This window comes from Macrobrachium rosenbergii, chromosome 8 (assembly GCF_040412425.1).
Source record: "Macrobrachium rosenbergii isolate ZJJX-2024 chromosome 8, ASM4041242v1, whole genome shotgun sequence".
NCBI lineage: Eukaryota > Metazoa > Arthropoda > Malacostraca > Decapoda > Palaemonidae > Macrobrachium > Macrobrachium rosenbergii.
In genome coordinates, this window is record NC_089748.1 from 33,457,626 (window position 1) to 33,475,513 (window position 17,888).

At 35.1% G+C, this 17,888-nt stretch overlaps 2 protein-coding genes across 2 annotated transcripts in view; one reads left to right on the forward strand and one right to left on the reverse strand.

Moving 5' to 3' along the window:
• The window catches only part of LOC136840678 (SUN domain-containing ossification factor), a 102,875-nt gene extending 97,199 nt beyond the window's left edge, over positions 1-5,676 (forward strand). The window contains 4 exon segments of the mRNA XM_067107393.1: positions 2-1,002; positions 1,187-1,564; positions 1,998-2,169; positions 4,099-5,676. Of these exon segments, the coding sequence (XP_066963494.1) occupies positions 2-1,002; positions 1,187-1,564; positions 1,998-2,169; positions 4,099-5,276 (2,729 nt within the window). The 3' untranslated portion in view covers positions 5,277-5,676.
• Positions 5,677-11,391: 5,715 nt separating this feature from the next.
• LOC136840676 (protein phosphatase PTC7 homolog) overlaps positions 11,392-17,888 on the reverse strand; it is a 361,532-nt gene continuing 355,035 nt past the window's right edge. Inside the window, exons 4-5 of the mRNA XM_067107391.1 lie at positions 17,590-17,846; positions 11,392-15,362 (exon numbers count right to left, since the gene is read on the reverse strand). Of these exons, the coding sequence (XP_066963492.1) occupies positions 15,313-15,362; positions 17,590-17,846 (307 nt within the window). The 3' untranslated portion in view covers positions 11,392-15,312. The remainder of the gene's footprint in view (positions 15,363-17,589; positions 17,847-17,888) is intronic.

Below are 17,888 nucleotides of genomic sequence, written 5' to 3' on the forward strand. Positions count from 1 at the left end.
GATGAAGGTAAACAAGGCGTTATTCCTACAGTACTGAAGAATATGTTTAGTGGAGTGTTAGATGTTATTAAAAGAGGGTACAGGCCATCTAGCAGTGCCGATGAGCAAGGAGAAGAATGTTACTCTCTCCGCCCGAAGTTTGCCGTGGAGAATGACATTTGCCCAATGGCTAGCACTTTGAATTACATTCTGTCATGCTATATGATGGAATACGAAGCTTTGATGCAGCAGCCATTTGTATCTTCTACGGTCAAAAACTCTAGTTTTTGTCGACAGTTAGCTTTGACAATGTGTGCTGAACCAGAAGTGAATGATAGCATTGTGTACGATACAGTATGCAATAACAGTTACATTTGTGTGATGCTTTCCCCAAAGCATGTGCTGGCTATGTGTTTTATGCAAGATCCTCAAGTCATGGACAAAGGGATCTCTTGTGAGGCTAGTGGCACCCTCTCAGAAAACTTTTCTGCAACACCAGAGCTGCTCCCTTCAACGGAGACTCCAACTTACGTTAAAAATGCAGACATCAACACTTCAAGCATAACGAGGTCAGATGCAATTGACACAAATCTTAATGAATTATATGATTTTCCGAGTACAAAAAGCAGCCCAGAAGTCATTAAAGATGGGAAGTTATTAGTAGAGCAGCCCACAGACAAGGACTCTGCAGAAGTAATTGTTCCTGAAAGTTCAGTGGAAAGTGTAAAGTCATCTTCCAAGGAGCCAAAAGTAAATGGTAATGGAGCTAAAGATAAAATTGTTAAAGAAGGTGATCAAGAAGCTACTATCACAGAAGCCGAAGAGAAAATTGAAGCAGAAGGTTCAGGGTTTGGAGGAATAGATATTGTGGAAGAAGAAATTCCACCCAGCCCTCCTGAAGAAACTCCCACTCCTACCAGTAGTCCAACTACACCATCAAGTGTACAACCAACAGAACTCAAAGTATCCAACTCTCCAACAAACAAAGAATCTGTTGTGGTGCGACTCTCCAACAAAATCAAAGTAAGAGCAGTAGGAGCTCCCTTGGTGTTTTTGTGATTGTAACATTTGAACTGTCATACAATTTTTGATTTATCAGAAATAGTTACCTGTTAGAGTTTCATTAATATTACAATTTCATGCATCTGCTTTGCATTTAATGCCCCTGAATCACACTGTATATTTATTTATTGTATTTCCTCTTTAGGCTCTTGAATACAACATGTCCATAAGCAGTCAGTACTTAGAGGAGCTGAGTCGACGATACAAACGTCAGATGGAGGAAATGCAGCGACAGTTCAACCTGACCATTGCAGCCTTGAATGATACCTCTCGGCAAGCGTATGAAAGGGATCAGCATCATCAGAGAGACATAGAAAAACTAGAAGAGCAGTTAACCAATGTTAGCAACATCCTCCAGAAATTAGTGGAAGAGCGAGAGACACTTGCTCGGACAGTAGTGGAGCAGCACGTGTTACTGATGGTAGTGGAAGTCATTGTGTTATGTATGGTGTTCACCATTTGTTCAAAACGAAGGAGCAACTACAGGCATGGTGCTGACTATGCTAATACAAGAAGGAATCAGGTACTTTATGATGAATACAGTATATTCAGTATGTTTTATGTTTTTGTGTAGTAGTTTTATGAATATTTGCATTGTGGTTAAGTTAGATATGAATCAGTCTCCTTTTGATACAATTCTGACTTACACTTCCATTTACCATAAAATTTCTTTTATGACTAATTAAACAAATGGTCTCTTAAGCAGTGGTGAAATTTATCAGTACTGTACTACTATAGTATTAAAAGTCTTATACAGTGTTACAAAATTTGTTCTTGTAGATTATAAGTTCCAGAATATGCTTCCTTGTATTAAATTTAATCATATATTGTTGGTATTATGTAGCCTAGAGGTAGGAATAACATACAGTTTTGTAAAAAATTTGATGTCAGTGCAAATTACACGGAATGGTGTTTTATGTTGTATAATTTAAGTTTTTTAATTTTTTGCTTTTCAGACTCCAAGTGAAGACCCGTCTAATTCAGGTTTAGACCAAGATAACAACTGCTTCAATCCAGATAGCCAAGGACGAATCAGGGTTCGCAGAAGATCTGTAGACAGCATTACGTCAGAAAGAAACTCGCGCCTAAGACAACGCAGGCCTAGTGAAGAAGCTCTCAACATATCTGGTAAACTAGATACTAGTTGTGTTTATTTTAGAGAACTTTTGGTATACACAGTAAAAGCTTTATGCTCTAATTAATTTTTTTAAGTGAGGTACAGCATACTCTTTGACTTTTATTTTTGTCAACAATGATTTTGTTTTCAAGAGTATTTTCACATCAGCTCCTTATTTTTCGTTATTTTTTTGTTTTATTTGCTTGTATAATTGCCAAATTCTGTGTTATTTTATTCATCAGTTTTGTGGTCTACTGGTAAGTCCTTCCCTGTTAATTTTTCTGCACTGATTTGGACAACGCATGTTGGCCCTCTGTTGCACATTTAAATGTAGAACCTTGGGAAATAAGGTTAATTTTTATTTTGGAAGATATAAGTAGTACTGAGTTTTGTGAGAACATTAAGTCTTTTAGATTCATAACCCCTAGGTATGGTTTAGTGGTCATCTCCAGACATGTTGTAGAATCTTGTTCCTTTTCTTTTCTCTTTGCTAGGTGGTTTTAATGAACTTTGTATTTTATCTAGTTGTTATCTAGTTGTCTTCTAATTGTAAGTCCAGCTGGCAACTGCAAATAATCTCTTCACACATTGTCTTTATCCAGCTATCCTCAAATTTCATGCTACTCCTTCATCCTTGTAGCACCATCTGTCAATGTCTTCCTCCTCCTCTTCCCTATTTGTTTCTTTCAGTAAAATGTATGAACACTAGCACTGGTGTAGCCAAGGAAAGGGTTGAATTTGTAACTCAAAGTGTGTCCTTTGGTTTAGGTCAATGTCAACAGATTAATGCACTGTGCATTGTTTTGTAAGTAGTACTGAGAACTTAAGCAGTGTCCCTTTGCTCCCAATCATATTTCTGTCTTTTCCTTTGCAGCAATTTTCTTTAGTATTATTCCACTTTTTTCTGACTTACCCCAGTTTGCACCCCCATTTAAGAGCAGATGCTTTGATCAGTGTCTAGAAATGTGATTTAGTGGTCTACTTAAATTAATTGTTAATATGATAATAGTACAGTAACAGTAATAAGTATGTTTAGATAGCCCTATGTAAGGCATTTCATTAGCAAAGATATTCAAGAATTGTTATCACTTGCATCTTTGGCCAGTAAATCATGATTTCGGGTATTTCCCTTTCAACCTTCCATGTGGACAATGTTTTCAATTGCATATGGAGTCTCAGTCATTTTCCAGTGCCAGAGGATGGTTCATTTGATCAGGGTGGATTTTTCTTCAAGTTAATTTAGGTGATACCCTATATTGTGATTGGCTGTAAATGTTAAAAGAATACTTATTAATGCCAAGGGACCTATTTTATGGGCTGAATTGTACTTCATACCATACTTCACATTTCATTCAGTGATCCTAAACTTGAATAAACCACCTCTGATTACTCTGATATCAGCTAGTGATTAGTTTCAGAAACTATGTAATCTGGTTAGTTTCTTTTTGAAACTTTTCATCATAATCATATTGAAAGATTGTAAGTTGTGTTTGATCTAGCATGTTGTATGTGTGATTATGGTAACACTGTAATATCAAAGCTTCATGCCCCTCGTTAGGCAAATAAAGAGATAATATTTGGGAATGGGATGTTGCTGTTTAGACATTTAAGGATTATTATTTTTAAAGTACCTCCTTCTTTGTTCTTTGCACTTTGTCGTGTGACCTTGGAGAGTCAAATTATAGTTTTCCTTAAAATCCTTGCTTTTAACTGACCGTACATTTTAAATTTTGTATTGCTCTTTTGCTCCTCTGCAGATGATAGCAACTCATTCAGAAAGTCAAGATGAAGTAGACATTTGTATTGTAAATTAGCTGTGGAACGAGCAGCTGTGTTGTATGGTTTTAACCACTCACATTAGTTATATTTGCATTTTGATGATTTAATTGTTTTGAATGTAGTAAGTGGGTAAAATAATTATTATATTACCTCTTTCTCAGGTACTTACCAAGATCTGTTGATAATTGAACCTGCTATTCCTATCCTGATGGATTCAGTCAGCGACCGTAAGAAGAAGCGGAAGGCCAATAGTGGCACTCTCAAACGCTCAAAATCAAATGCAAGTATCATGGATAAATCTGCTGCCTCAAGAAGAGCAAAACGCATTGAAAAACTTAATGTATCAAGTGCCGGAGTCTTATTCTGTGGAGATGAAGTGGATTCCAAGACACCTGAGTCTCCCCCTCATGCAAGTCCAGGTTATGTTCAGAATTCTCTAGATATGTATGGGCTGATGAATGATACCATGTCTAATGATGATGGTAATGTGTTTTATGATAATATGGAGAAGTCTAGTGAGTCACACACGAGATCAGTTGTCTCTGAAATACATTATACAGATGGGGTTCAGAACCTAGGGTCAGTTTCGAAGAGACATTCTTTTTCTTGTGCGACCTGTGATAATTTACCGAAGAAAGATAGGTTTACAAAATCCCTATCTTTGTGTAGTTCTTTTGAAAAGTCTAAAAGTACTCAAGAAAAAGTAAAAAAGATAAAAAAACAGAAGAAATCTAAAACGAAGGAAAGTACGACTGCTTGTACTGATACATCCCAAATGCAGAATGTTTTCCCTTCTTACAATAACGATTATTATTATCCAAAACCTAATGGCATTTCATGCTGTTCATCTATTGAACCTTATAATGGTTACTATTATAATGGCCATAATAGTGTTCATTTTAGTGAAGATACAAATGAACATTGTGGCCTTTCATACAGTCGTACAGAAGACATACCAGTTAATGGCGATTATTCAAATGGAGTTGATGCTGTGGAGAGTGATCATTATAGACATGTAAGTGAATTTTCTCATACGAATCATGATACTCAAAGCGTAAATGAAAAGAAGAAATTGTCCCCAAAAGTGAAATCGAAGGTAAAGTTACGATCAGATAACTGGGAGTGGTACTCGTCTCAGCATGCAGGAAGCAGCAGCAGCGAAACTGTCAGTACATGTAGTGACTCAAGCGGGAAAGGTCGTAAGGTAAGGTCGGAAGAGCACATAGCAGATGGGGAGAAAATTGAAGAGAGGAAAGGTAAAAGAAAGAAGAAGTCCAAAAGCAAGGCTTCTGTGTTATTAGAGGAAGAGACAGCCCTAGAGGTGGAAGCAGGGACGTGACCTTCTCGGTGTTGTCCACGGTGTCATTGTATCATATTGCTGGGGCAAAGTTTTACTTGGTGAAGAAGAATTTTGCTCCCATGGTTCAAGCATTGCAATAGGTTCAGTGGTTCCATCAGTTGCACTGTTATGCTTGATCTAGAGAATGCTGTCTGCAACATTTATCCTTGAGTGTGGTCAACAGATGAAAGGCGTATGGAGCGTTATTTTTCATTTCTGGCCGTAGTCTCTATTCTTTTCTTTTTTTATACTGCAGGTTCTGTAGAACCAGAATACTTCATGTGGACAATATTTATTGTACAGGTCATATTTTCAAGATAATAGGAATTTGTATATTCTTCTGAACACTGAATAAAAGTTCATGAATTATTTAAATTAAAATGTATATGTTTAGGGGACATTCACTTATCAGTCAGTAGGGTAATACAGTAGTACTTATCCTATGATCTTATGTACTCAGTGTAGTAATGTTTTATTTTTACTGCACTTACTTGCAGTAGTCACAGATGAAGTTAAATAGTTCAGTACTGTACTGTACTAGGAAGACCATTTCATTCAAATGTATAGTTACCACTTTACATCCTACAGCTTTTTCACCAGATCTTTTAGATGCTAATTTTTGTTTATATATTTTCTTTTGTCCTGCAGAAGTGTTTTTTTTTTTTATGAATTTATATATTTGAAGGAAACCCAAGAGTAATATCCTGATGAAAGGTGTTGCTCAAAATATTTCTTTATTTTTACCTGTCATAAGGTATTGGTTGGGCTGTTAAATAATCTTCATAACATTCCAAATCCTCATTTTATTCTTATTTTATGTTTAAAGTTTCTACTGTATATGTATAGTGGATTACATGAAAAGTGTAGCCTGTTTTCATGGAAATGTTGGGCTTTGTAATCAACATCTTTTCCCAATTGCAGTTTTTAGGCAGAGTAAAATCAAATTAGTCTGTACAGTAATATCCTACAGTCATGCAAGACCTCCACTCAGCTGTTCTCATGACCAGTTGGTGATACAGTACTTTTTAGGGTGAAAGTTTGTGCTTGTGTGGTCAAGTTAGTTTCTTGTGTTATCATAAAGGCAGTGGCTCATTTAGTTAAGGTTCTGATAAATGAATTTATGGGGTAAAGCAAATATTTTTTTATTGTTTATACCTTTGAACCAAAGACTAGTGCTAGTACAGTGATTAAGCATTCTTAATAATAGTAGAAGTTGAAAAGACACAAGAGTCCATAATACTTATGACGTGAATGTTTCTTAATAACCATTTTGGGGAGAAGTCTACAAGAAGCCAAGAGTATATTTAACTTGGTAAGATTAGGTACCAGGTTATTGCTTCAAGTATTTGAGCCTACAGAATACTGTCCTCAGTAGTTACGTTGTAATTTTAAATAATTTTTCTCGTGTATGTGGAACACACAACTGATTGTGAAGCCAAAGAGTTTCCTGTTACCTATTGGTATTAAAAACTGTTAGTCGTGTATAGAATCATTATACTTTAGGATAGAACCATTATACTTTAGGATAGAACCATTATACTTTAGGAAGACGTTATAATTATTTTTGGTAGACTGTAGTTTAGGTATCTGTAGCATATTGTATTTAGTATCAGTGACAGGCCCCTTTGGGAGTATGTTTTGATATTATGCTTTTGAAATACATCAGTTCCACCTTCAGGAATCACTTTTCTTTCTGCTGCATTCTTTGTAAGTGTAAACTTATCTCCCTGAGAGGTAGTTGTTACCAGTGGTCTGAAACAGCTGATGGAATATAAATGCCATTTTGGATGCAAGAGGTACTCGAGATGTTAGTTCATATATTAATAGCCTTATGGAATGGTGGTTTAGGACAAGTGATAATTATCATAATTTGTTTTGTTATCTGCTGGAACTCTGCAACTTTTACTTGTTTTCGGTAAAATGTAGTTGTGATATTTTAACAGTGTGGTGGCATTTAATTTCATTTGAAAACTTTCACACGTGACATTCCATATGAAATATGACAAGACTAATAATAATTTTAGTTTTCCAGTGCATGTTTCCAGTTTTTCTGCCTTTGAATCTTATTCTTTGTAATGGTAATTAGTAGGAAATTATATGTATAGTTACTAAAGTAGTTTCAAAGGTTATGTAAAGTTACATTGCATTATATTTAACAAGAGTTTTAATGGAAGATTGTTATATAGGTATGACCTTAGCGGGAAGTTTGAAATTTCACAGAATGTGCATTCTGCTACAGTATATTAATGAAGATATTTGAATGCAGTATGTACTGTGAAACCTTTTGAACATTAGAAAAAGAAACGTGAAATGTGATTAGTATAGTGAATCTTCTAATTGTGTTGTGAGTTATTTTACTTTCTTATGAATGCTTAGGACACATTGCTCATATTTTAGTAGTTGTGCTCTTCACCGACCGAAAAGGTGCTAATGACATTCTAGTCATATGGTCGATGGGGAGCACAGCAGTGCGCAATTGTAGGACCCAGATGTTCAGTGTGTGTTGCAATGTTTAATGTAAATAAGAAATGGTTTTATTATATTTTTTGATTACACTACTATTGCCAAGGGATGTTCGTTAATGTTATGTATTTGTTTATGGGTGTAATGTGGACAGGTATACATGTTAACACACACACATTAGTTATGTGCAGCAATTTGACGTAGTCAAGTTATTGGTATTTCCTCATGATAACCTGCTTTAGTAAACATATTTCAATTAAAACTAGCCAATAGACTTTGTTTTCCTCTTCGGTGTTAGGTTTCAGGTTCAGTGTGTTCTTGACATTTTGTCAATGAAGCCTTTGTTTTTAATTTTGAGGTTAATTTTGTGGTAAAAGAAGGCAGCAGTAATATGTTCTGGAAGTATAAATGTATATTAAGCTGCCTAAAAAATGACAAAAAAACTGGATCCCCTCCTGCAGCTGTAAAGGAAACTGGAACCCTTCCCTTTAATTTATTGAAATATCAGATTTTAATATGGAATGATCATGTTCTATCAGTGTTTTTTGCAATCTTTTTAAAATAAATATTGGGTGTAATTTCATTTCAGTCATCTTGAAAAGCGTATTCATAGAATACCAAGGTTCATCTTATTGATCGCTTATGCATAGCAGTATAGAAAATAAAAATTAAGATTATTTTTTTATAATTTGTACAGTATTAAATTTGTTGACGGTGTAATGGACGAGTTCCTATTAGGAATACCGGTAATTTACAAATGAGGTACTGTCGTAGCATGTCTTCTTGAACTTATCATTTAGCCTTTGTGGAAGGAAGCAACAGACTTAAGTATTATTGCAGTACTAGTGAAAGAACTAGTGGATATCTCTAGTCATGGTCATATGTAGAAGCTTTCATTGTCTTGTCTTTGAGTTCCTTACCTAACTTTTAAGAGACATAAAGACAGTTGATGAAATTTCAATTTCAGTGGTCCCATGCAAACCTGGTCAAATGTTTCTGTAGTTTTGCAAGATAATTTTTTATCATCATAGGTCTTTGTTATATTACAGAATTTTTTTTTTTTTGTTTTTTTAATATAGTGCCAAAGGTATATTCCCGTTCTAAAATCCGAATGCCATATGCGTTCTTTGGTAACTGTTTGATCATTAGGAAGGTAAATGTAGTGGTTTGAATTGGGCGTATTTTCACATAACTCAACCCTTTATGAACTTTGTAGTGCTTAATGCTGTAAAATAAGTTTTTGTCCAAACATAACTTCTAGTTTCTTTTATTTTTAATCGTATTTTTTTTTTAATCTCGTTCATCCTTACCTTGTGTAGGATGCTCACTCCATTAGTGTTTATCGGTTCATTTACTTTTTGTGAAAGCTGTACAGATCAGTATCATAAGAATTTTTTCCGTGATCATTTTAGTAGTAAGTTCCATGCTTTGCTGTCAGTCTTTTTGAAATTGTCCTTTATGTATTGTATATGTCATTTATTTTTGTTTCTGATGGCATTATATTGTTCCTTAAATATTACCTTCTGTGATGACTTTGGAGGTATTGTTCATTTGTAATGAAGAGGCTTAAAAGATAATGTGAAATGTATGCTATAATTTTCTTTTAAGCTCCTTTCTTGTCTGTTAAACAGATAGCCAAATATATGTTACTTGTAGCCAAGTCTTTTCCTATACTCTGGTTAGAAACTATTGTAAGATATTTCAGTTTGTTAAAAACCTTGTATGCAAACTATAGTTAATTGTTTGATGTACAGTTTTTCAATTTGTATTTTCTGTCACTGTCTCTTTGGTGCACTGGACTGTGAAACAGTTATTTAGTGGCCAAGAAAACATGTAGCAACAGCCAAGATTAAGTAATAGTACTTGGGTAAACTAAGCAAAAACCTGTGTGCCTAAGGCTAGTATTACTCTTCAGCAGAAACATGGACTCTAGCAAAAACAGTGGAGTATGGCCAGAGTGCACTGGGAAGATCATATGACAAATAAGGAAATGAAGAGAGATGTGGTGTCCAATGTCTAGAAACACCGAGATCTCAAAGGCTGAGGTGCTTTGGACATTTGATGAGAAGGAATGAGCAGTCGGAAAAGTGGCAGTTAAGGAGGTAGCAGCATACAAGACGACCTAAAGGAAGATCAGAATTGAGGCAGAATGTGCACAAAGTTTGAGGTGGATGCTAAGATTGGAAGTTGAAATTTGATGCAGGTCACGACTGGTACCGAGGTTTTAAGAAGCAGGGATGATATGAAGGCTTTAAGAACCAAGTCAGTGTTAACTTTCCAGCATCATGGAGAGAAGGTGCAAGTACCACTTCAAAGATGTTTCAGAAATCCTGAAACGTGAGAATTATAGTGAGTGAGTGCCAAGCAAGTGTTGAACATGAACAAGACAGGCCTCTTTTGTGAAGCGGAACACTGCTTTCCAGCACTGTTGGAGCAATGAAACTTTAGCACTCTTTGGTTTACCGTTGAGGGAATCTAAACAGTTACGAGTAATCCAGAGGTCTAACAAGAGCATGTGAACAGCCATCAACCATAGCTATGATTGTGTGTTCACCTAGCCCTTCAGAGACATGTTGGAATTAAATAACACCTGAGGAGTATCCCTTCTTTCCAGATAGTGCCCAAAGTCTTCTTGGTGAATGACTTGATGGGACTATACAGAGAAGTTGTAACTTCACAACTCCTTTGATCTAGCAGCATAGGATGTAAAGGTCGGTTATGTTATTCAACATGAACTAGTAGATAATTTCAGTGTCAAAGATGCAGTCACCATCATCACTGATACTTAAGAGATGAAGTCCAGCCTTCTACATAACGAACATCCTTAAGGATGTTGCGAGGTCATAGCACTTCCTTAAGGATGTTGCGAGGTCATAGCACTAAGTCAAGATCAAAGAGGTGGATGAAGAGGATGGTGCAGAGTGGCTTGAGACTCGAGGCAATCAAGCAGGAGCATACAGCTGAATGTAGAGAGTCAAAGGGAGAAGTGGCAAAAGCTCCCAAGGTGCTAAGCACAAAGTCATCATACATCACTGTACAATTAACATCATGGAGGGTTGATCTTGACATTTTGAGGAGCATTGCTATGACATCTGAAAGTTACATAACTTATGGCTACACAAAAAGAATGGCATGCATTGAAGATGCTGATTTTGTCACTCTTCAAACCTCTCCCCACTTGCCATCCTTCTTCCCCCATTTCCTACTTAACCTTGCATCCCAACTGTTAGTTGGGATAGATGTGCTATGATCCCTTTGTGCACATAGGCCTATTTTCCCATTAAGAAATAGATTTATACTGCACAAGTTTTACCAATTTTTGACTAATGATGAAAACCACTCCAACTGTAAAAGCTTGATGGACTGAAGAACCATGTGCAAAAATTAGCTAAGTGATTATTTCTTAAATCACTTAGCATAATAGCTAGTGTGAATGCCTAATTATATTATCTTTCCTAGGTTTAAGATAGGTAACAGGCTCATGGATGAAAATAAAGGAATATACTTTCTGAACATTCACATAGAAAGTGAATGGCAATCAAATCTTGAGACTTAAGGTAATAAAAATGCAAGCATCCACGCCCCTTTCACAAGAGCTCAATGACATCTGTATACACTTGAAACCATGCTAATTAGGGTTAAAGAAAAAAACTCCTTCTTATAATGTATTAATATAATACAAGTATAGTACACAATATATTGCATTGTCTTCAGCAACATCATAAACAATGACTCCACCGTTTGACAGATCTCTTCACAACAATGAGTATGACATAGTATGGACTGTTCTTGAAATACTTTTAATTCATTACAGGTAATCATTTGCTTATCTAGAAGAGGATCACTGTGCATCTACATTTCTCTTCACTAAAACCTTCTTTCAAAGAAAATACTGTTTAGAAATTTTGACATTAATGATCTTACAAAAAAAAAAAAAAAAATTCCTTCCCTTTTTTCAGTGCCACTCCCATTATCTTAGTGGTGAGCATATGGCTTCTTTGACTCAACATCTACATAATTGATATATGGCAAAATGAAAACAAAAGTAAAAGCATCACAGACACCAAAGCTGTGTTCTTGTGATAACCTTTGACAATCTTGAGCACAGAGCAGAAATTTCCGAGTTCTTTCATGCACTCCTTCCTACATGTAAGAATAATGAGGCATGACAAAATTATCACAAAAATACAGCTTAGATAAAAACAGTCCAGGTGTTCAAAATGTGTGATAACAGACATCAAATAGCTTTGTACAAATAATGTATTCTAAAAAGAACCTTCTTAAGTAAACACTAAAACTTTATGTATAGATGGTGCATATTGTCACACATTTTGTGCATCATTCAACTGTTCCAATGAAGTCATGAATTATTCAAGTATTTCTCTATTCAACTTTACAAAAATATCTTGCTGTATGTAAGCAAACATACCTATGTAGAAATGTTGAATATATAGAGCCCTTAACAGCTAACAACACTAAGCCAAATATAATAATACACCAGGAAGTGACCACCTGAAAATTTCAAGCAAGGTATACATTTATCATCTATTGTACAAACATGCAAATACATGTTTATTCTTTAACAACATCAGTATCCATAGAGATTCTGACAATTATTACTGATGTTAAAAGTTACTACCTGAAATTAAGACTAATGCAAATTAAATAAAAATCAGACTAACTCATCCATCTCCAACGTTACTTCATTATCAGTTGCACATACTTCATGTGAAAGTATGTGAGGATAGCACAAATAAGCCATAATTAGAGTCTACATCTAATTCTCCTAGAATTTATCAACTACAAAACAAAATCTAAAAAAATATGACTGGGGAGACCCTAATCATGAATTAGAGTAGCATACCATTTGATGCATATTTTAGTTCCTTCTCAGTTATTGATGATTGCAAATAACCTGGTGTGTCTTTTATTTTCATTTTTTTTTTCAATCAACTGGAAAGTACAGGAGTTAAACGACAAATACTTCAGTTTTTATGACCATAACCAGTGATAACAATAACTACCTAGACTAAAAGTTACTACGTTCCTAAGTGAGACAGAATCTCACTACTACCATTTATTGTTCCTTAACATTTGGGACCCCAGAAATCTAACACAAAATGCAGTATGTGCTAGGTATAATTTGAAATATTCCAAGGCAAGGGGAAAATGATTAGTTTTCTCAAGGTCAAGGGGAGCCTGCCCAGGTTCTGAAGTCATTACTGAATTTTTAGCAAAGGAAACCCTCTCACCATGTCCAGTCTTTAAAGAATCTCTTTTAAACAACCTCACATACAACATTTATACCAGCAAAACAAAATCCAGCAACTCCCAAGTTGAATGGGTCTATTTGACTAGATTAGTATTAAGATAAGGATGAAAATCCACATATTGATGACTTCCACACTCAACACCATTGAAGCCTAAGCAACATTAAGATTTTCACAAAAAACCAAAAATAAATATAAAAACAACCATTATCTAACGTGTGTAACAACCATGAAAATGATTTTTTATGGCAACAAGGAAAAAGTAACCTACAGTAGCTACCATACTTAACTGAAACCTACAGAAAAGTAATTTTCAACATTGAAAAGCTATCCTTTATACAATAATTTTCCAAGTGCATTTTCAACAATGAGGCAGTCATTTTAAGGATACATTAAGGCTCATAGCAAATACTGAACTGTAGGAGGAAATATGATGCTCTAAGGTAAAAACTGGCCAAATCGCAGTCTTGTAGGAAAGTTGCCTGTATTGCATCGTACTTCACTGAGACAGTATGACAATCATACCTTAGAATAATGGCATTTATGGTGTACGTACTTGTTTTTCAGATTCAATTCCCAAAGATAGTGAATTATGAAAATGAAATAACTGCTTAAGGGGATGGAAGGGGAAGGATATGGAATGTGTTAACCACTGTCATCTAGGAATTTGGAGAAGAATAAGCCAAGTATAAATATTTTTCTCAAAATTATCATTAATTTTCAATAATATACACAGAACTATAAATTTTTCCTCAACTTGACTAACACCCAAGAAAGAAAATTGTGGTGAGTGAACGAAAGAACTATTACAGCCACTTCAAAAGTTACACAAGTTTTGATATTTTTAAGAAAGCTAGTGCAACTACCAATCATAAAAGTTTTCAGAGCCTTTGAAATTACAAAGCCATATTTGTTTGGTTGTTTCCTGTTTAAATGAGGTTCTTTTCCATGACAATTAACTTTAGTTACCAGGAACCAGAACATATTCTAAATACTAGCCACCCCTTATGATGCTTTGGCAAACATTCACACCATCATTACCTCAAGTCGATCATTTCTATGAAAAGTGACATTACCAAACACAGAATTTGTTTCCACAGAATGTAACATGAACCTAGAGTTTCAGATGACTTCAGGACTAAAGAGAGCATATTACATGTTAGAACGTTCACTTTTAAGAACAAATGAATCCCTTATTAAACTTAAAGGTTTCAATAACCAAGGGGGCAATGATGCTGACAATTATGTACTACAATCTTGTTATTCTGGAATCCTGCACTATTGGGACTAAATCTGGAATTGGGGATGTTCCAAGGATAAGCTAGTTATCACAAGATTGGAAAGAAAAGAAATGACAACAGTAATCTGAAAAAATAAAAAGTCATATAAAACAAAAGAAAAATGGTTAGGGATAGAAACTTGGAAAAAAATTATTTGTAGTACAATATATATAATATCAAAATTACATTAAGTATATATTAAAGGAAATGTACTAGCAAAAACCCTACTTTGCAAAACCTTGGAAAACTTCATTCTTTCCACCAATTCTAGATTACTGAGGTGATACTGTACTTGCTTTAAGCATTAAGCTGAACATGAAAGATAGAACCTTATGCTAAAAAATTCCTCCGGTGGTGTGTTCCAAGAAATACCCTACATGCTGCCATTATAGAAAGTCAACAGAACACACAAACTATGCGGAAAACTTTAAATCTGAATTATGATTAACATGGGTCTAACAGATGAGCAAAACTTGTGAAAATCAAAAAGTGGCTGTATTTTCAAACATACCGTTCTTGAAATCTTTTCATCTATGTACTGTATTATATCATTTCTTAGAACAGTGCTAAAGTCACAGCAGATATCTGAGATTTTTGTTTTGATTATCAAGTTTGGTTCAGGTTTCTACTGTGGCTTCAGGGCTATTCGTTGTGCAGTGAAATACTGTTATAAAAAAGAAAAAGTAATCAGCAATTAAACTCAGTTTAGTATCTGTTTACAGTAGTAGCTAATTTCTGGAAGTCCTAGGAAGCATACACATGAATGGTTCCTAGGCCTTACAAACTACAAGTATTATTTCTGAATAAAAGAAAGAGAGACAATATATTAAAAGACATAAGGATGGCTTCATTGTAAATGTTCTTACCTGGCAAAAAAAAATTATCCTGTACTGTACTTTATGTAAATTTAATACTGTTGTGCTGATTTAACTATCTGTTGTGATGGTGTGCATTGGTGGAGATCCAAAATAAGTTTTGTGATGCTGCCTTAAATTACAATATGTTTCTGGGGCCCCACTGACTCTACACTGTTATCGTTGCTAATACTACCGTTATATCGTCTGGTTTGCCACCTGTGGAAGAAATAACGAATTACTTTCCAAGTTATTTGAAATAGGATAACAGCAGTCTTTCCACTGACACAAAATTGAGCCTAACAATGATATAATGAGGATTTTTAGTAAAAGTTCCCAAATATGAACTTGAGTCTGACTCTACAATGAAAACACTTAAAAAAAATTCTATGTATGTTACTTTTAGGTAGTTTAACTAGACTATTGCAAAATACTGAATTAAGCTATAAGAAATAATTCAGTTGCTTAAATTTCAGGAAAAATACAACCACAAACCATCACGGCACAGCAATAAACAAAAAACTACATATCATACATACAGTCAACTCTCGCTGTAAATGCTGTATAAGTATTCATCCACAACCTTTTTTAGTGACAGACAAACATTCTCACAAAATATATTCGCCTCATCAATACTTTTACTTGAAAATGGATTGAGGACGGTTATTTACCCACATCTTTCTCTAGTTACTAATTTTGGAAGACATACTGAATGGAATAACTTGAGCATTTTGGTTAAAATAAGTCATCTTACTGAGACAGCTGAGCTTAATGAATTTTCAATATAACTGCAAGGAAAAATTTACTCGTAACTACATAATCAGTATTTTCTTTGCTAATAACTCATCCTCAAAAAATCATTACAGAGCACAACATCTAAAAACTATATATGGAGGACTTCAGCTAAGTAATTCCTGGTTGATAAATAATTCAAGATATCAATATTTCAGTTCAAGTAAAATATAGGTTTTCTGGTAAAAGCGGAAACTTTTAATTATGAGAGACTGGATGGAAAATATACCCTTCATGGAAGTTACTATGGCACGGCAGAGTGAAATGACTTTATACAGGTTCCAGGGTTAGGGAAAAGGATTCAGTGACTCCCAACACAACATTCACTTCAGCTATTGGAAGCCTGAAGTGTAACAAGTGACTCAAAAACATTCCCAACATATTATTCATATTATTAAGGCATAAAAGTGCTTGTATTTGAAATTTAGTACAGTAAATCATTAGATGCATGGAGCTGGAAACTGTCTAGAAAAGAAAAAAGGTTATTGTATTAAGAATTATAATTACTATTATTTTCATAAGGTAAACCCTATTCATGTGGAACTAGCCAACAGGGGGCACCGATGTGAAATTCAACATTTCCAAACAGAAAGAAGTACAAGGAGAATTTCTTTAGGGTAGGAATGCATTGCATCTTCACTTGAACTTTTGTGATTCTAACTGCACAACACCCCCAGGGAGACTGTTCCATAGTCCACTGCTGTGAGGAATAAAATACCTCTGGAACTGAGGAGTTCCACAGTGTGACACATTCAGTGCATATTGGTAGTGCTGTCCCGCAATCCTAGTCGCTCTTGACAGGGAAAGAGAATCAGAGATCAACTGTGATAGTGAAAGTTCTATTAAAATACTATGAAAAACTGGCAAACAAGAGACCATCTGTTGATGGTCCAAGTCATGACTGCTAATGTTAAGAAACAAAGAAATGAGAAAGTTTTTTATGAACATCCAGGTTGATATTGTTCAATACTAGAGGGAACAGATGGTCATAATTCTAACCAAACCTGCTGTTCAGAAGTCTGAGAAGAAAGATGCAGATAAAGCTGCCTGTTGCTCCCAAATGCCATTAAATTGTCTACTTTTGCAGAACTTTATTGCTGACATTTTAACGTGTTTTAATGAGACGTCTGGGTACTTTGCAGATTCAGAGCACTGGTCAGATTTATTTTAGGCAGACAAAGGGTTAAAGACTATCAAACCAAAGCACAAGAAGGTAAAGAATGTGGAAAGCCAGCTGGGAACTGACAGATGCTGCACAAAACTCAGTACAGTACTGTACTTAAAATAGTGTACCATACAAAGCACACTTCAATTAGTACCCCAAAGAAGGCAGAAGCAGTGATATACTGCATAATTTTTCCACACTTTAGTACATATTATTGACAATTAGTTCCTCTTTTGAAGTGTTCAACCATTTTTAAACAGACTTCATTGAAGATCTAGCTTGGTTGAACCTCACATGTTCAAGCCATCAAATGCCTTGGCAATGAAGTATTCGACATCCTTTATTTCACACAACCTTTATGGGAGTAGCACAGCAACCCCATCCATACCACATGCACTTACTGTTAAGTGAGATACAAAATTCAAAACAGACATACAGTATACCCAGGGGTAACATTATGATATAAATACCAAAAGAAAAATATCTTACCTATTGCATTAATACCATTTTCCCGTGCATTACGTGCAAATGGTGACATATATTCCTCATCAAAAGCTAATTTTCTCGCTTGCTGTGCAATAGAATTCGCCGCTTGCTGAAGCAATAATAGATCAGTCGAGCCCTGTACTTTCGCCATTTCCTTGAGAATCATCGAATCTGGTAAGTTATCAAACACTCCATCAGTGGCAACCATCAACATGTCTCCCTCTTTCACTAGGAACTCTCGGGTCTCTGCACTCTCAGGTCTGTGGATGAAACAAAAATGAAAATCTTTATCTGATTTTGAC